The sequence below is a fragment of the Neltuma alba genome, unplaced genomic scaffold (genome assembly GCF_004799145.2).
Source record: "Neltuma alba isolate B1F8T4 unplaced genomic scaffold, ASM479914v2 tig00010172_pilon, whole genome shotgun sequence".
Taxonomy (NCBI): domain Eukaryota; kingdom Viridiplantae; phylum Streptophyta; class Magnoliopsida; order Fabales; family Fabaceae; genus Neltuma; species Neltuma alba.
The window spans coordinates 67,863-87,983 of record NW_021635115.1 but is presented as its reverse complement, the minus strand read 5'-3'; the positions used below and the strand labels follow the sequence as shown (position 1 = coordinate 87,983).

General features: G+C 32.7%; 1 protein-coding gene across 2 annotated transcripts; it reads left to right on the top strand.

The window, feature by feature from the left end:
• The first annotated feature begins 14,161 nt into the window (after nt 1–14,161).
• Nucleotides 14,162–19,842, top strand: LOC114754610 (threonine--tRNA ligase, chloroplastic/mitochondrial 2). 2 transcript variants are annotated; one of them, XM_028943408.1, is made up of 8 exons: nt 14,162–14,487; nt 15,444–15,590; nt 15,726–15,873; nt 16,159–16,412; nt 16,637–17,014; nt 17,275–17,583; nt 17,776–17,976; nt 19,028–19,842. In XM_028943408.1, the coding sequence occupies exons 1-8, from the start codon at nt 14,179–14,181 to the stop codon at nt 19,337–19,339; spliced, it is 2,058 nt and encodes a 685-aa protein (XP_028799241.1). In that variant the 5' UTR covers nt 14,162–14,178; the 3' UTR covers nt 19,340–19,842. The 2 variants fall into 2 exon arrangements, with proteins under 2 accessions (XP_028799241.1, XP_028799242.1); XM_028943409.1 differs by having other exon boundaries at nt 14,163–14,487; nt 19,079–19,842.
• The last annotated feature ends 279 nt before the right edge of the window (nt 19,843–20,121 follow it).

Below are 20,121 nucleotides of genomic sequence, written 5' to 3'. Positions count from 1 at the left end.
AGTTCTCCTATGATAGCTAATGTTGAAATGCTTTATAATGATGCATGTTAATGTTTGGTTAATTGATCTTGCTACTAGGATTTCTTAAAATCTCATCCCCCAAATATAATCTAACATTTTAGGGTCTGAAACTCCTATGAGCAAGCTGCAGATTGGAGGCTAAAGTATGGTGTCTTGCCATAAAATTCGTGGACCCTTTTTGGTCATGTATATATTAAGCTAACAGTGCTGTAAGCACACTGACACTGCCATGTTTGTGCAATTTTTTGATTATGCTCCCGAACACGTTTAATCATGAAATTTGGTATGATGAAAGATAACATCCTAAGCTTCAATTTGATATCTAATACGTTAAAAATTGCCAAGTATACGAATTTTAATGATTTTTCAAAGTTAAAGGTCAGAATCTGGGAAAAAGGGTTCTTGGCAAATGGACAGTGTTGTATTTCACAAAAACCTGACGCTTTTTCATAAGGAATTGGATCATGAGATTATTTTTCCTTGAAATAGGACTTAAATAGCTTTAAGTATAATTTTGAACCACCCCATTTGATTTTTTGTGGAATAAGTTATGAACTTTTGAAATTGGGCCAGAAAAACTAGATTTTTACCTTATGAACAGTAAAAATCCAAAATTTAGCATTTTTAAGGTGAAAATTGAGCCCAAGACCATCCAATGTGGTCTAAAGTGGTTTTAAATGAAACCTAAATGGATATAATAGTAAGGTGTGACAATTTTTGGATGAAATTAAAGTTAGGGTTTAAGGGGAGAATTTTTGTCCAGCACTGTTCATGCAAAACCAATTTGATTTTGCTTGATTTGATAACTCTAATGGCTTTAAAACATATTTTTGTGTAGGGTTATGTTGTTGGAAAGTGTTTAAAATTATTGGAATCAAAAATGGAATTTTTGGAAAACTAAGGACCCTTATTCAGCCAAACCAAGTTTATGGGAAGGAGTGTTATTTTCAAAAATCTGATTGCACCGTTGGATTCCTCATGAAAAATTGTGTAGGATTAAATCATGAGATGGTTGATTCTAAAGAAGGAAGCAATTTGTTAAAAATCAAAGAAAAAGGGGAGAAATTGTTGAGTTAATGTTTAAGTATTGAAATTAAGTTGTTTTGTGATTAATATGGCCTATGTTCATGCTTGGTTTAGTAGGCATTAAGAGGAGGAATTAATGAGAAGCATTGCTCCTTAGAGGAATTAAGTAGACAAGCTTTGCAAAGGTAGCTTTGAATTATAATTTGACTGCTTATCTTGCTCGTTTGTTGTAATTGTTGTTGCTTAGATTGGAGGAACTTTGTGGTGACATTGATTGTTTGATTGACATTAGTTATTCTTTGGCCAAATGCTTTGTGATATGTCAATGTGGATAATATGATATTCCTCTCCTTGCATGATATTTGGTATGAACTCCTATGAGTTAGGAATGGTTTAGATTGCATGACATTTCACAATTAAACTTACATTGATTTACATGACAATTATAATTCATATGCTATTGAGATTTTTTTTTTGAAATCTCATTCCTCATATGTTATTTTATGTCCTAATTAGGAAGTGGAATAAGTATGGATCAAGGGAAGGAATTGGCCTTGGCATGAAATGGCTTTATGAATATTATGTTATGGTAGAAACTTGTATCAAGTGTACCAAATTTTATGTTGATTTTGTGATAAGTTATGGATGACATTTTGATGTAAATTATATTGTTATTCCATGTTCCAATGTTAGAATTATACTTGAGGCATTGTGGAAGCAATGTGGTTGAAGGAAAAAGGGGACATAAACCAAGAAAATGGTAATTAGGGGATAGAAATTCCCTAAAACATGTCAAAATTATAGCACATAAAATGATAAGCAATTTTTCATGAGGAATCCAACGGTGCAATCAGATTTTTGGACGTGAAATTTTACAAGAAAATAGATCTCATTTTTAGCTTTAAAACAAGTGGTAATTCATTAAATTTGGAGTTGTGTACTAAGAATTATGCCCTTCCAAAATTGGGCAAAAATACTGAAAATTCAAAAATTTACCAAATAAACAGTACAATTTGACGAGTTTCTTGGAATTATTCGAGATGAAATTAGATCTAATGATTATTTTTCCTCCATAGAACTTTTAGCAAGCTTCCTGTGAAAATTGGAACTACTTTATTTTGATTTTTCTGGATTTAGTTTTGAATTTTCAAAATTGGCCTATTTTCGGATGAACAGTATACGGACAAGATGAACAATAAAATCTTAAATTTTAAATTTTTCATCCGGAAATATTACGAAACGACTTATTTTAGTTCCAATTAACGTATAATGGGTTATAAAGAGAGGTGTGACAGAATCAATCATTGATCAACCTCATTGATAGAATCAACAAATTTAGGAGGATTTAAACATTGTCGTTTCTTTATATTTGAAGCAGTATCACCATTATCTCCATTGGCTCTATCATTTCCATAAAGAGCTAACATCTTTTCATAATTGGGCAAAGGCGTATTTCTCCAAAGGGCTACTTTTGGTTTAGCCTGAAAAATACATTTTATACCATGAATATCGAAAATGACAGATTCATTGGAAAGTGAACATATAAAGTCATATAAATATCAAAATAAAAATTTAAAAATAGTATGAATATCAAAATGAAAGATTTACTATTCTCACCTCAATCAATTGATCCCAGATTTGGTCCTCAGCTTCCCATCTATTAGTGGACGAGTTCTATGAAAAGCCAGTCATACCCCTTTTGAAGATGTCATAAATTTCAGAAATTCTTCTTTAAAGTCTTCCAACAATTTTTGACCTTCTCCTTATCAACTTTAAATCCAAACAAGGTACTCAAATATTGTGTTATGTTATCATAAGCAGTAGTTGTAAATGTTCCATTATCTTTGTTCCCAATATTAAGTCTATGCATGAATGCATCAATCAAGGCATCATCCATCTTAGAGGTCCAAATCAAGTTCTTATTAGTAGTCTTTGGAGCTATACTAATAGTTAAACCAAATAAAAACATCATACAAACAATATGCTGAAAATAACTATATCAAACAAATACAATAAAGTTTCATATCAAACAAGTACATCAATTGTTACAACAACTGTTCACACTCAAGAAATACAACAAACCTCTAAGCATACAATAAAGGAACATGCAAAGTTTAGTTCCTAGCATTATTCCTAGGATTATTCTTAGGATTATTTCCATAATCAATCCACATTTGATGAGCTATTGCATCCCTTATTATCTCACCCTAAGCTATCTCAGTTCTATCGCATCTTGGAGTATGGCTATCATTGTTAGATTTATCTTGAGTTGCAAGGTCATCATCCACTTCATGGATAAGCTCTTCATCAAGGTCTACATTTATCAAGTAATTATGAAGAATGCAACATGCAGTAATAATCAACTTTTGAGCTTTGACACTATAAGTAGGCTCTGCAGGACTTAATAAAATTACAAATCTTTTTTTCAATACTCCAAAAGCCCATTCAATTGCATTACGCAATGATGCATGTCAAAGATTGAAAAGTTCTCTATGATTTTGGGGTGGATTTCTATCTGAATATTCTTTTAAATGGTAGCGAGCTCCTCTATAAGGTGTTATAAAACCACTTGTTAACATAAATCCAGCATCAACCAAGTAATATTTCCCTATCATCAAATAAAATAGTCACTTTATTAGTTTTAAATTTGTAAGTTTATTTAAGTATATCAATTTTTACTAATTAGTGAAATAATTACCTTGAGGAATCTTAAGGCTATCTTCTCGTCTTAATGCATCTTTTGTAATCCTTTAATCAAATCCAGTGCCAAAGTACTTTAAATCAAATGTGCAAGCTGCTAACACATTTTGTGTAGGGAATCCCTTCCTACCACAATAACGAGGAGCATCTACCATAGGTACTTTGGCACGTATATGTGTTTTATCTATAGCCCTAACACAATCCTTAAAGATGGGTAAAATTTATCATTAACCTAAATTTCAGGAAGGACTCTAGAGCTATCTAGTTCTATAAGGAATTTATCTTCTAATTCAATGATAGCACCCAACACATTATGGAAATGAAAGCTAACTGTCTCACCAGAACGCTTAAACCAAAACTTAACCACATGGTTTTTTGTTTTATGTGATAAGATGTAAAGGGTTTTAGCAACTTGTTCTTCCACACTTGAGTATCTTGTGGGCTTCAGGCCACCATCTCTTTTTAACATGTCACACAATCCTAAGAAGGCTACTAGAGGTACAAGTTACTCGATACATCACTTCTTCACATACCCTTTCTCTTGTGGCATTCATATTATAAGTTATTTTCTTCTTATGATTATGGATTTGAGCCACACAATACTAAATAACGAGACAAATAAGACAGGCTACAAGTCTCCGACGCATTTCCCACCATTGCATCAAAAAATCCTCTTCAAAATCATCTATCAAATGAAGAAAAAATTACCTCAAATTAATGACCGAAACAAGTTGACTCATCTAACAAATTTATATCTTCTTATTTTAACTATGAAAGACTAATATATGATGAATAATTAGACTAGGAAATCAATAACAATGTAATACTAGGATAGAGATATCTACAAAATTTATACCAATGAGTTAGACATCATCATAGGATATAAAAATAATTTAGTCTCACTTCATAAACGGTTACAACGAATTATCTAGGATATAAACAACATATGCATAAGCAGGGATAATCAGTAAAGCAAAGCCAACTCAAGATGGGTTTCAAAAAGAACATCTAGTGCTTGACCTGTGAGAACTCTTTGAAGCCACTATGTTAGTTTTTTTAAATATACTTATATATTTGCATTCACATCACTTGCTCGCAACCATATATGCATTTATAGATTATACATTAAGTAAGTATACCATTTAAACAGTCAGTGTGTATATATATTTTTGGCACTGTAAATTCAACATTCCTCTTGACCTGTAAGAACTCTTTGAAAAGTATTGTGTGTGTGTGTGTATGGAAGGGTGGAGGCTGGTATATAATTGAAGGTTGTAGATGAGTGCATGCAAGAAACTGCAGAATATAATCAATTACAAAGAAATGTAAGCTTTTCAAACTTGTTCACTAGCTAACAAGATAGGTTCTATGTAACTCAAGAATGTTTGATTAAGATATAACTTGAGTTTGAATTAAGTCTCACTTGAGTTGGAATCATGCCGCTTAAGTAATATTCGCCGTAGTTACAAAATGAAATTTTATAGGGGTCAGATCCCAAATTTCTTTCTCTTATATCATTTAACAAATGACAAATAAGCTAGTAACCTATAAAATTTTAAAGATTTTAGGTAAGGTATCGAAAAACTTCTAGCAGCCTAGTGGAAAACTTCATTTTATAATGCATAGCAGAAAACTTTTCCTCCATCTGGCTATGCTAACAGGAAAAGAGAATCAAAAAATGGAGGAATTCTCAAAGAGGAGGCACAAACCTACAATGTCCCAAGGGAAGAAAGAGAGGCAAACCCAAAAAAGATGGAGAAGTTGCCGGATGAACTGAGTTATAGAGAGTAGAGACAAAGGCTGCGACTGAAAACAAAACAGGGTTTATGATTTCCTTGTGGTAAAGGCAGAAGGGTAAGATGGGAATATTAAAAAATAATATGGATATATTAGTCAATATAAGGCAAAATATTACCCTCCCTCCCAAATTCTGTTAATTTTGGAGGGAAGACTTATGAGGGGAGGGGAGAGAAAATGTAAAAAAATTTTCCCTCCCCTCCTAATATTTTAATCTTGTTAAACAAGAAAAAATGACCAAAATCCTTTCCCCTCCCCTTCCCTTGAAATCCTTCATACCAAACGCACTCTAAAGTTCTATTTGGTATGAAAGAGAAAAGAGGGAAGAACAAATTTTAACACGTTTGATTTTAAAAAAAAAATCACAAAAAAAGACCTTGAAAATTGAAAAATTGCATAGAGGAATTAGTTCACAAAAATTGTTGTCATTTTCTTATCAATTGTTGTCAAAACTAATATTAATATTGTAACGGGTCCCTATATACAGTTTTTTATTTTCAAGGTCTTTTTTTGCGATTTTTTCTTTAAAAAACTTGAAAAATGGAAGTAAAAAAATTTAATAATTGTTCTTATTCTTTTATCTTACATATTCTTTTTTTTTTTTGTAGTTTTGTCATGCGCGCGTGGGAAGAGTATCATTACTATTGATCTAGATATGGTTTCATTTCTAGGTTGTGACAAACTTGCTGTTCAAACCAAACTGTTAGCATTGACCAAAGCCTTTGCTAGTAAGGTCAAGATGAACCCATAATTTTAAAGAGCAAAATTATATATATGTATGCATGTAAAATATTTCACAACACAGACACAGGCACATTATTTTCCTATTATATAAACACACAAATAAATATATATAATTTAATATACTATGAAATATTTTTCTATTTATTTTTCTTATTTTATGCAAATATTTATTGATAATTAATGTAATTTTTATTAAAAATTTTGAACAATAATATTTATACTACATATTTTATTTTTATTTTTACTTTTACTTAAATATGATGTATATTTATATTTCTATTTGCATTATAGTTTTTTATTTCTATAAAAATATTATTTTAACACAAAATTACTTGAAAATAAAATGAATTGTAGATTTTAAATTTTAAAAATAAATATTATTTGTAATTGCAATAAATATATCATTTTAATTTTTGTCAATTATATTTTAAAGAATACAATATTTTCTCTAATTTTCTCAATATCTATTAATAAAATAAAATTATAGTTTGAACCAAGTTATTCTATCATTATATAATCAGTAAAAAGACCTAATTATTAAAAAAAATTACCTGTCATAAAATCTATTTATTCTATATAAGAAACACAAATTTTATTGTTTGATCCTTCAAATTTAAAATTTTCTTCAGCATTAGTTTTTCAATAATCATAAATGGAGATATGTGTGCACAAATCCATTTGTTTCTATCACGTGTTATATCTTTTAGTACATTATATTGTATAAATAATACAATTATTTCTTTGTTAATTATATTAATTTTCATAACAAAGTTGTTAATCTTCTTATCTTATGTGTTTATTTATTATTAATGCTTAATGGGAATTGATTTTAATAAAACATAAAATGAGTTTTATGAGAATTCGTTTTGTATCATTTAGTGTTCAATGATGAAAACAATGATGATGATGCCCTTGTTAACCTAACCCAACAAATGTATCAATTATTTTGTAATTGAAAACGTATTGAAATCATGATATCAATAATTATGTTATATTACATAAATTGTTGTAGGATTATAATTTAAAATAATAAATTTGAAATGAGCAATGTAATTAGCAATGGGATTGCGATGGAATTCCATCACCGGACAAAAACGAAATTTTTTTGTTACTGATTTTTGTCGCAAAACTGAAACTAGTTATCATTAGAATTGGCAACAAAAACATTCCATCACTAAAAATTTTGTGACCGATCAGATAGCAACACTATTGGCAACAGATTAATAATGAAATTTGTGGCGGATTAGCAGTTGAATAAAATTTTGTTACTAATTCCGTTGGTAATATTAATTTGAAGCACTATTGCCTAGAGTTTGCCTATTCTCTCACCAATGTTCAAGCTTCAAGCCATTTTTTCCACTTGGACCTTGAAGATAAGGTCCAGTTGAATAGGGGAGGTATGTGATAAATGGGCTTAATGATTATTAGATGGTTTCGGATCATAAGGATGCAAAGAATAGGTCAGAAGATATTATTATTGTACTCCTTTGGTCCTTAATCTATGATTTAATTATTTAGTTGATCGTAGTCCTAAATGTACGATATATTTCTCATTTATTATTTTTTTCTAAATTACAATTATTGATACTCCCTCAATTATAATTAAATAGAAGAGAGATGGTGAATATTAAGAAAAATGATTATAGTATTTTAGGAAAAATATGTTATATTTTTTTATAATTAACTTACCTAACTTTCTTAATCTAATCAAATTAGTTAAATAGGCTAACATTAAGGAGGAGTATTATTTATCATCATCTCACTTTTAGGGTGCCAGCTTGGAAATGTTATTCTTTATCACTGGAGAGCCCAAACTAGTATGTGTTCTATTCATAAGAAGAGGTTCGGTAAAAGGAAGGTACAGCACTGGTTCCTTGTTCAGGCTGTTTCATTGGTTGGCCTTCCTATTTTGGCTTTTGTTAAAGACCAAGAGGCATTAGTGTGTAGTGATGAGTTGCCCAATACATGGAGCATGTAAGACCTTTTCTACTTCAAGATATTGATGGAAATGTTCCTCTTTCTTAGAAAATGGAATTCTATATGAGTGCCTATTAGAGACCATGATATATGAAAAAGCCACAGACAATTTTGGGGCATATGGAAACACTTAGTTTTTTCGAGCATGCAACTGATCTGATGCTATCTACCCCAACAATTCTAATTAAATTGTTGATTTTGCCCCAATATTTTCCTTCTTAATTCTTGTGTTTGATCTTGGAAATGCTATAGCAGTTACCTATAAAATAGCATTAGTTGCTGCACTTCAGGACTATCATGTAGCTACTGAATTGATGCTTTTTATTGAGATGATTCTATACTCTATGCTTGTTTTCTCCAATGATAAAAAAAAAAATGTAAACATTATATCAATTATAGAGGAGATGCGTGCGCATAGTGAAAACTGAAAATATATTTCGTCAATCCAAACACCTTGTTCTAAGTGAACCTGAGAATTGCCAAAAGAACCAATTACAAAGAAGTTAATTAGGATTTATCCTCTATATCATGCATGAGACAAATAGTAAAGCTGAAACATGCTAGCTTCAAGAGAAATTTAATACAATTTAGTATATGACATACTTTAACAGCCTCCCACTTAAATAATACAGCATGATGATCAATAATAATGCCTGCCAAACAAATGATGATTGTAACATCCCATGTTTTTAAGCAGGATGGACTTGACATAAATGTGGTGATTTTGAGGAGCTTAAGGGCAAACGTGTAAATAAGGAGAAATCTTGACCAAAAGTATAATTATAAAAAGTTCCCAAGAATTTCATAAAAATCACAAAAAGTAAAAAAGATATTTCTAAGGCAGGCCTAAAGATATTATTTTAAGTGTCCCAAATATGATTTGTTGGCCAAACAGCCTATTTTTTATGAAATTTTAAAGAATTAAAGGAAAACCAATTATTTAAAATTATTTAGGTGGGGGAGAAATTGAGAAAATATTGTGAAATATATTTTAGGTATTTATAAAATTTATAAAAAAGTTTAATTCACCAAAAGTGGCCTATATAGTTTTAAAGCTTATTTTTGAGAAATTAAGTGCCTATTTTCCCAAGAACAATTGAAGAAAAATAATTAAAGATTAACTTTTAATCCAAAAATTTTTGATAAATTATTTTGTTAGATAAAGAATCGAATTAAGGTGAAAATTTTACATAAAATATGCTAAATTAACTTTTATAATAAGGTAAAGATAAAAGAGGGGTAAAAATTATAAATTCCTTACCCTAAGCCCAAAAAATAGAGCTGGGATAGGATTAGACCTAATTCCTAAAGCTCAAAATGTGCTTTATCTAATCTAAAAGATAAGTTAATTTTTAGTGGATATTAGCTTGTTACCTGATCAAACTGCAAGCTAACCCACTATCACAGGCATAGGCTTATACGGTACATGAAACATTCTTCTTTTAACCCTTAGAGTACGCGTTTGGAAGCATTACAGTTCAAGTGATTCACAAAACAAGCTTGTTGATTAAAAATTTGCGATTGGTTTTCGGATTACTACTCGTTGGTTAAATTTCAGATTTTGGTTTAACTTTGAAAAATCATAACTAATTATAGAAAAATTGTATTGAAGTGGTTCAAAATTTTATCTAAAGCTCTTTCAGTTCTCTAAAGGAAAACAATATAAAATTGGACTTAACCCTTATTAATTGTATAGTTTATTCATTGAAATTTACTGTTTATTTGGTCAAAACTGTATGTTTTTGTTTCTTTGCTCTAATTTGATCAAGCATAACTCTTAGCGCACACATCCATTTTAGGTGATCTACCACTTCTTTTAAAGCTCATGATGTTTACTTTAACCATACTAAATTTTAGAGGTAGAATCAATCGTTTGCTTCACTTACACTCTGTCTCGATTTTGTTGCTCAATTAGGGACAGTTACTTCCCTTGACAATTCATAAGTAATTCTTTCCTTGCATAATATCATTCCATTAATCCATAAACTATTTCATCAATCTGCATAATATCCTGAAGTTGAGAGAAGTATCCACTTATATGGACCACTTAAATAAATATCAATAATTAATATAGTCCTTGCACCACCTAAAAAAACCTTCAATACTTACACCGATGCAATGAAAATACGCTCAAATGTATTACCAATGGCTGCCTATTCAGCAACTATTTTATCATCGATGTTCTTTAGTCTTTGGCATATTCATGGTATGAACATATAGGATTATTCTGGTTTCCCATGTATGTCTGGTTTCCCATGTATGTCTTCTATTGTCTTTTCTTTTGCTCTATAAGCTTGATAATATGTTATCCACACACCATACTCCTTTTTTAGTGTCTTCCTTATTTCATTGGGACTTTTTTTTTTGTATGGTTCCTTATCTTTTGAAGTATTAGTGATGATGTCAAAGCAGCAATCTCACCATAAGTCACATCCAGATTATCTTGCACTAAATAAATATATTCATTGCATAATGCGGTGATGCATGATAAAGAGTATCTTCCCAACAGTATTTGCACATATCTTTCAAGGATACCTTTTCACTTTACATCTCATATTCATCTTCTCCTTACTGTTCCTCACATATTTCACTGCAAACTTCTGTACAATAATAAACCTATACATAGGCTACCTAAAAGTTTCGGCATGTGGAATATAATGCTCCACTTCTGCAAAAACTCAAACCTATTTCATACAATTCAAATTATCCCTTAATGTGTCTTCACTCTCTTAACTGTCACACAAGCTTCTCTACCTTAAACCCCCTCCTTCATATGTTAGACATTCACCAACAATGTCAACACTGACTGGCTCATAGTCATTACCAAAGTTCACCACACCTTCATTTATTTCTCTGACGATCTAAATAAATTCTCAATCCTACAAGCATAATAATAAGATTTGAATGGGAATTAGCAACGACTCATTAGGAAATAACAACTTTCTACTCAACAGACTAAGTATAATAACAAGATTTTTTTGGAAAATAGCAACAACTTATTACTAAATTATAACTTTCAACTGCAACTTGATAACCTTAATAACAAGATTTGTATCCTAATTAACAATAATTCATTAGCAAATAACAACTTTCAACTACTACATAATAAGCATGATAACAATATTTCTTTGGGTATTAACAAAAATTCATTAGCAAATAACAACTATCAATTGCAAAAATATAACCACTTACATTTCTCCATCATTCATTGCTCTATCTTCCTTATCATTTCCTTTTACTACTATATACAGATGAGTATTGCTGTCATTATATCTAAACATAATAGAAATATCACCTTCATCATGAAGATCAATCAGTGTTTTCTCACCAAACTTAATTGTGCACTTAATTTCACACCCTTTACATCATTACCTATCCACTGTGATATTGTCCCCATCAATTCTTTAAGTGTTATCCATTATTTTATGCTACTTACTCTCACACTCCCTCCAATGTATTTAACTTACCCTCACACTCCCTCAACATATTTAACTTCACCTTCATTGTTTCTTTCAAAATCTCCACCAAAATGAAAAAAACAAAATAAATCTTTCCTAGAGTTTGAGCTATTATTACAATTCATTTTCATGCTAACCTGTAACAAGAATTTATGTATAATAAATATATTAGCTTTAATATCATTTTATTCAATTAAATGAATCATTTACATAGGGAAATCAATACTAACAAACTCTTCTCTTCCTAGCTTCATATTTGGTTCTTACAACTTCAACATTCAAAATGAAAAGATCTTTCCCTTTCTACTGCACCACATGAAACTTTACACTCAAACTAACAACATTACCTCCTTCTATTTTCCCTCTCACACTCTACCATTTGTGACATTCCTAACCTTGTCCATCACAACCTACCCACAAAAATCAGAGACCAACAATCTGACTACAAAGACAAAAATATCCAACCTCAAACTAACCAAAACTTCCTCAAACTACTATCTTTGTCATCAACTTCACCTCTCACCCCCTCCATACCTATAACCCATGACCCTAATGCAACTCACTACATTGAAGAATAAGATCACATTCCTTTGTCTTCAAGGGTAGAAAAGAACAAGAGTTTTGTTAGAAGCACTGCTCACTTGATTCTCAAGCTTGTGCATTGCAAACAACATCCAATCTTCCTTCTCCAAAAGCTCTCCTGCCATCAATATTTTGTCTCTACGTTCATTATTGAATATGAGAAACCAAGGGGTATTTTAGTCTTTTAGACATGATTTATTTATTACAATTTAAGACCGCATCCCCCATGCAATTTAGCTTATTGATGTGTCTATTTCACAATTTTAGTAATTCATGAGTCTTTTATTGCCATTTTTCCTTGAAAGATATGCAAATGAGAAAGTAAAATTTTAAAAAACACAGATTCCGATACAAATGCTTAAAATAAGAGAGTGAAGGGTCACATGTAGGTTGCCACATGAGATAAAGTTGCTTGACATGTTTTCATTTTATTGGCCAGTGCACAAATTAGGCGGTGGACTGGGTGTACCTAGGACTTTCTCTATATTTCATATACCGTTCCCAGTTTTCTTTGTCCAGTAGTACAGGAAAGTCGAAGGTGGTGGTGGGAAAAAGTTTTCAAAGAAGAGTTCTAGCAAGTAAGGGTCTTTGGATACCGGACATTGAAGATTATTAATGAGTAAAAGAATAATTTTTTTCTCAAATAATCAATCTCTGCAACTTCTTTAGTTTGATTGCCTTCGTGGTCATAGTTGGAATTTATTGGAAATGAATTAATTTTGAAAGGTATGGGAGAAACAAGAGTATATAACAATGACAAAATATCCCTTTTAATCTCTCTCTCTCTCTCTCTCTCTCATATATTATATATATATATAAAAGTGTGTGTATTTTGACCTCATGACAACCTGATGGTCATTTTTGCTAAATGAACTTTCCTAATGAATAGGACTGCTTCATCACTATTCCCCAATGGTGTTCAAATCCTTCTACAATGTTAACTCTTTTGTATTAATGATCTTAGTTTTTTTGGTAGCCTCTTCTAATTTTCTGTTACTTGTCATATGAACATCATAATTCTTTTAGTATATTGTCTTTTTATTTAAAAAAAGGGAAAAAAAAGAAATTTAGAGGGCTTATGTGCTGGTTTTTTGTCATTGTTCTGGGTAGCTCCTCTGAAAATAAAAATGCTACTGGTGAATTTGTTCTGACGGTAAATAAGAAATTTTAGGATGATTCGGTCCATATTTAGTATAGTGTGCTCATAGCTAAAAAAGTGTAAAATTGCACCCCAACTATTCTTTTATATAAACACAACAACATTATAGCATAAATATAGGTAAATAACTAGCAAATTAAAAGAGGACCTATAGGACTAATAAGCTGTTGGTTGAAATAATAAACAGTCTCACCCTTATAAGAAAGAGAACACAAATTTAAATTATGAGAAATGCACTTATTGGGAGAACTTTAACTTGAATACTCCCGATCTGACAGAGATTAGTGTCAAGTCTAAAATGACTTGATCGTATTCTAAGTTATACTGAAACAATAATCCCTCTAAAAAACAAACGACTTGGATTAAAAGAACTGAAGGGCTGAGATCTCATTTGAAGAGGCAAAAACAATGACGTTTCTTGGTGTGGGAGCGGCAGCGGATGGGGAGGCAGAGGAGAGAAGCCAAACGCAACAAAGCGAGCCAAACCAAACTTGAGCACGGGTAATGTTTTCTCATGGGCCTGATTTAGGGTCTTTGTTTCAGCAGGGTTTGTTCATTGGGCTTGGGCCCACAGACTTGCATTTCTGTTCTTGTTCCTTGGGGTCCACTGGTGTTGCGTTAAATTGAATATTAAAAATTTTAAAATAACTCTTCTCAAATCAGTGGACGTCTTCGCCTCCGTCCTCGCCTCCGTCCTATCCCCATCGAAACTCCATGGCTGTCATACCCACAACTTCGTTGTTTTCTTCAATTCCCTTCGTAAAGCCTTACACGACATGTCTTCCCTATATTCTGAAACACTCTTCAAAAATGGCTTCGATGCACGCCGCACTCCATGGGAGAAATCTCAAGGCGATGCTTCTCTACTACAACAGCAGGAAGTGGGTTTCAATGGTCTCGGCTGTGGCTACTGATTCGTTGGAGGCCACAGTTTCCACGGAGCAAAACCAGAACGAGAAGAAAGAGAAAGTTGTTCTTCCTACGAACGAGTCGTCACAGAGGCTTCTCAGAATTCGTCATACGGTATTGCAGTATGGCCCGTTGTAGTTGCTTTCATCCCCCACCTTTAATTGAAGAGGATTATCAATTAATGGCTTAATTGCATTTATCTTTGATTTGTATTTACTTGTGTGCTGATGCTATATGTAATTGGTTGAAACTTACAGCTGCTTGACTGAGGAGGCATGTATTTTATTTTGGAGATCTGTGTAGACGGATCATTGTTCAATTTCGCAAATATAACTGAATAATTAGGTAATGACGTTATGAACATAAGAGAAGATTTTGCTCAAGGGAATATTAAAATTGTCCTATTTTGGGCTTTTATAATTGATAGCAAACACGTTTCGCACCTAAACAAATATTTGTATATTTAAATATTTCATTTAGTTTTATGTCTTTGGTGGTCTGGGAAGGGGGGAAGGATCACAAATCACGCAGATATGGGACCGAATGTAATTGCAAGATAATGGCGTGAGGCACGCCTAAGCGGGGTGAGGAACTCTAATCCCACGTGAAAAGTTAACATCTTGACGCCTACACTCTATGGCATTTCACTTGGTTTTCTCGCTTGATAAAACCCTCTTGGAGTCCTTTTATGGAACTACTGACCACCAGTGTCAGCACTAACTGATGGGCACCTGTGGTCAAGAACCAATCCACTAGAATATTCCATAGAGTGTCCCATGCTACCCAGTATGGGGCTTAGGTATTCTATATTTAGTTCTCATTACTATATAAGATATCTAATTTGTTCTGACACAAGAGAAAAAGATAGAGATAGCTGCAGTGTTAATGTATAGGATACACACAACAGATTCTTAGAGAATAAGTATGATTTATTTTCTAAAGTTCAGTACAGAAGGAATTGACTGATTCAATACTAGCTGTCTCTCTCTCTCCTTTTTTTTTTTTTGGGTGTAAAATAGATATAATAGTTACCGTGTCTTTAGATGCATTAACATGTTGTTTACATGCAGTGTGCTCATGTGATGGCTATGGCTGTTCAAAAGCTTTTTCCTGATGCAAAAGTTACAATTGGCCCTTGGATTGAAAATGGGTTTTATTATGACTTTGACATGAAGCCTTTGACTGATAAAGATTTGAAGAGAATCAAGAAAGAGATGGTAAGACAAGTAAATCCATTAGATTTAGATTATTTTGAATTCTCATACGTAAGAGCTGGGCTTACAATGCTTTGGAAGCCATGCATTAAGCAATAATTTCAGGTAATGAAATTTTATTTCCGGAATTTCTTGTAGGACCGCATTATCAGAAGGAATTTGCCCCTTGTAAGAGAAGAAGTTTCGAGAGATGAAGCTCGGAGAAGAATAATGGCTTTGAATGAACCCTACAAGCTAGAGATTTTGGATAGCATTAAGGAAGAACCCATCACAATTTATCATATTGGTAGGCTTCTGTCTATCTTCACCATTTATTTGACCATTAAGTAGTTAGAGAATTGAACTTTTATTGTATTATTAGCTTGACCAATTAAGATGCTTGAAGTGAATGCCAGTAGGCAATGTAGTTTGTTTAATATCAAGACTGTTAAGTAGATTTAAATGAAGAGGTAAGGTTGTTTCCAAGTAAAATACTATACTATGCAGGTTTCATATGGCATTAAGAATTGAGTTATTTGTGAGAAGCTTCCATTTGTTTGTTATCTCACCTTTTATTCCTTTTTCATTTAAGGCAATGAATGGTGGGACCTATGTGCTGGACCTCATGTTGAAACTACTGGAAATATTAACAAAATGGCAGTTGAACTTGAATCTGTTGCTGGTGCCTATTGGAGAGGAGATGAAAAGAAGCCAATGTTGCAGAGAATCTATGGCACTGCATGGGAAAATGAAGAGCAATTGAAAGCATACATTCACTTTAAAGAGGAAGCTAAGCGTCGGGATCATAGGCGCCTTGGGCAAGATCTTGATTTATTTTCAATACAGGTGCTGATAATTTTTAAAATGATTGGCTTATACTGACCAATACTATCTTGATTTGGATTCTTAGTTAAGTTTATTGTCTAATACTATTTTAATTTTGATTCTTCTTTTGGTCCATGAGTTAAGTTTTCAACTTTTCTTTTTTCATGAATTGGTGTTATGCAACTCTTGATGCATGATGAAAAATATTGCACCTGATGTATTTGACCTTTATTAATTTTTAGTAGGACGAGGCTGGTGGGGGTTTAGTATTTTGGCACCCAAAGGGAGCTATTGTGAGACACATAATTGAAGACTTATGGAAAAGGGTTCATATGGAACGTGGTTATGATCTGCTGTACACACCTCATGTGGCTAAAGCAGATCTTTGGAAAATCAGTGGCCATTTAGACTTCTACAAAGAGAATATGTATGATCAGATGAATATTGAAGAAGAGCTTTATCAACTTCGACCAATGAATTGCCCATATCATATTTTGGTATACAAAAGGAGGCTTCATTCTTATCGAGATTTCCCTATCAGGGTTGCAGAATTGGGAACTGTTTATAGATACGAGTTATCTGGAAGCCTACATGGCCTTTTCCGTGTCAGAGGCTTCACCCAAGTATGTTGTTATATCCTGCTTAAAAGTTTATTACTGTATGGTTTTTAATATTTATTTATTTATTTTAAACTTAGTAGTGAGATCCAACTGATTTTAATATTAATCCACAAACTTTTTCTTATAACATATATGTAGCATGTGACTCCTTAAGTGAAAATTTTATGGATGACATTTAAAGTAGAACTGTATTTTCTTTAGAATTCTTATAGCAAAACGCATGCTAATAGATAACTCTCATTTAATCTCAATCATTTCTGCAGGATGATGCACACATATTTTGTTTAGATGACCAGATTAAGGATGAAATCAGAGGTGTATTAGATCTTACTGAAGAAATATTGCTGCAATTTGGTTTTGACAAGTACGAAGTAAATTTATCTACAAGGCCCGAGAAATATGTTGGAGATGACGATATATGGGAAAAAGCAACTTCTGCTTTGAGAGATGCTTTGGATGATAAAGGGTGGTCCTATCAAGTTGATGAAGGGGGAGGTGCATTTTATGGGCCAAAGATTGATCTCAAAATTGAGGATGCTCTTGGTAGGAAGTGGCAATGTTCAACCATACAGGTATTCCTGACCTTTGAAAGGATTGTCTTTAGGTTGTTGTGAGATAGATAACTAAGTACGATTTTGATGGAAATGTTGTTCTGTGGGGGGAGTATATGGCATGAGGGGCCAAGTAGACCTGCGTTTTAAATGTAAAAATTATTTTGGGCTCTTTGCCCAAATGTTTGACTTAAATTCTCTATGGCTTCACAGGTTGACTTTAATTTACCACAGCGTTTTGACATCACTTATGTGGACTCCAACACCGAGAAAAAGCGACCTATATTGATCCATAGAGCAATTCTTGGATCCTTGGAACGATTCTTTGGCGTTCTGATAGAGCATTATGCTGGTGATTTTCCATTATGGCTTTCTCCGGTGCAAGCACGGGTTTTACCAGTTACTGATGCCCAAGTAATTAGTCTTTTAGCTTTTTATTTATGTCTCTTTCTGGAAGTTCTTTGGTGATTCCATCAATTCTGTCATGCAGGGGAGGTTCACTGGTCCAACAATGATTGAATTGGTTGTCAGTTGCCTTTTTTTTCTTTCTAAAACAATTATATCACATAGGAAACTAAAAGTATGTGAAAATTAAAAGTATTTGTGATTAAAGAAAATGATCAAACAATATCTACTACCTATACATCATTGGATAACTCCATTATGCATAAAAGAAGTTCACAATGTAAGACATGTAACATGTGTAAGGTAGTTTTAAGGTAGTTGTAATAAGGGAGTCGTTAGAAGGCTCATGAGTAAGAAGCCTGTATAAGGAAGATGACTTGCAATCAGAAGCTATGTTTTTTGGGTAATATTCAGTGCACTATTCATCTCTCTCTCTCTCTCGTTCTGGCTCTGGCTGTCTCTTCTCTCTTCCCTTCTCTCCCTCCCTCCTCTTCTTACCTCTTTCTCTCTGCCACTATCCATCAATATGATATAGTATTTAAGGGATTTGTTTTACTTTGAAAACATGGTAAAATGAATAACCTTATGCATTATTAGTTAACAAAAGCATCAACTGAAGAAGTGGCAGCACGGCTGTACTAGTTTAGTGACTGTTGATAACTGAACCAGGTCAACCTCATTTCTTGGACTGGCTGGTTTTTTTACCTCTTCCCTGCCCCTAATGCTGGTTGCTTAGAATATTGAGATGGAAGTATGGCTTTCAAATCTAACCTATTTTCTCATGCTATGCCATAGTTGATCTGTAATGATGAGTCTTGAGGCGTGTTATTCATTAGAGACTAACTGAGATTTATGACAGGTGAATGGGGATACTTAAACATAAAGGCAAAAGGACAAAAAAAAAAAAACAAAAAGCTAATTGATTAATTACATGAAACTTATCATCATTCATCATTGAATTCGCTGATTTCACCTTCTGCTAGTTGCATAATTGTGTATTCTAGTCAAATCTCCATCTAGGCAGATCATAGTTTAGATGCCCTTTTTTCTTGTTGGGTAGGAAACAGCAGATTATCTAGAGCTGAAAAGATATATTTGTATCTTCACACAGCTTGGATATTGCAATGATGTGACCGACCAACTTAAAGCAAATGGAATTCGAGCTGAAGTCTGCCATGGAGAGCGCCTGCCAAAGCTCATAAGAAATGCAGAGAAGCAGAAGATTCCATTGATGGCAGTTGTGGGTCAAAAGGAAGTGGAAACACACACAGTTACAGTTAGATCAAGGTTTGCAGGAGAGCTTGGAACCATGTCTGTTGATGACTTTATCAGCAGAATTAAGTTAGGGACAGAAAGCTCAACATCTTCATGAGATTACTTCAATTAGATGATGATGGCCATTCTATTTGCTCGAGGTAAGATTGGAACAATTTGAGACACTTTGAGAGGTAACAAACTTTGTACATTAGGAAGTTGAATCCAGATCCCTTGAAGCTGTTTCCTCGTAAGTTGCGTGTAAGTGTACGAAATGTAGATTTAATCATGAGTTGGGTTTAATTAATTTACAAAAAAAAAAAAAAGGAACAAGTAAAAGGAAACAAGGTTGCGGAAACAGTATACTCCTCAAAGAATCGATTTCGGAGGATCCTGGTAATTACTTAACTAAGCCCATGCATGAACATGTGCTCCAGGTGATATTTTAAGTAAATGCAGTTTGAAGCTGTGTATTGGAACCAAGACAGGTGTATACTAAGGAGACTATTAATGGGATTTTGTATATCTAAGTTGAGCATTATTTAATGTGCTATGGCTTGATTGTTAGATACCGCACATTGTTTTATGCCAACTCAATAAAGAAAATTGTAATATGCCGAATCTTTTTTTTTTCCTCTTACCCTGATATCTGAAATCTTGTGTATCTTAATTTTATAGCTAAAATGCGTGATCATCAATGGTTTTTTATCCGTATTTTGTTTTTTGGGTCTCGTTACCATCTAGGCATATATTCCAGTTCCAGCAATAGCGACTGTAGGGAATTTTTTTCTCCAATTGCTTATTATGAACAAGGCTTGTGTCAAATTACTTATATCTATTAGGATTAAGTTTTTCAGTTACACTTGTATTTTATTATTGTTAGTTGTTAAAATGCATGTG

What these genes read in the sequence shown, in the direction of transcription:
- LOC114754610 (XM_028943408.1), top strand. Translation starts at nt 14,179, where the DNA reads ATGGCTGTCATACCCACAACTTCGTTGTTTTCTTCAATTCCCTTCGTA. An exon ending in AGAGAATCAAGAAAGAGATG is followed by an intron (nt 15,591 to 15,725) that starts GTAAGACAAGTA and finishes AATTTCTTGTAG; the next exon opens with GACCGCATTATCAGAAGGAA. An exon ending in TTGATTTATTTTCAATACAG is followed by an intron (nt 16,413 to 16,636) that starts GTGCTGATAATT and finishes AATTTTTAGTAG; the next exon opens with GACGAGGCTGGTGGGGGTTT.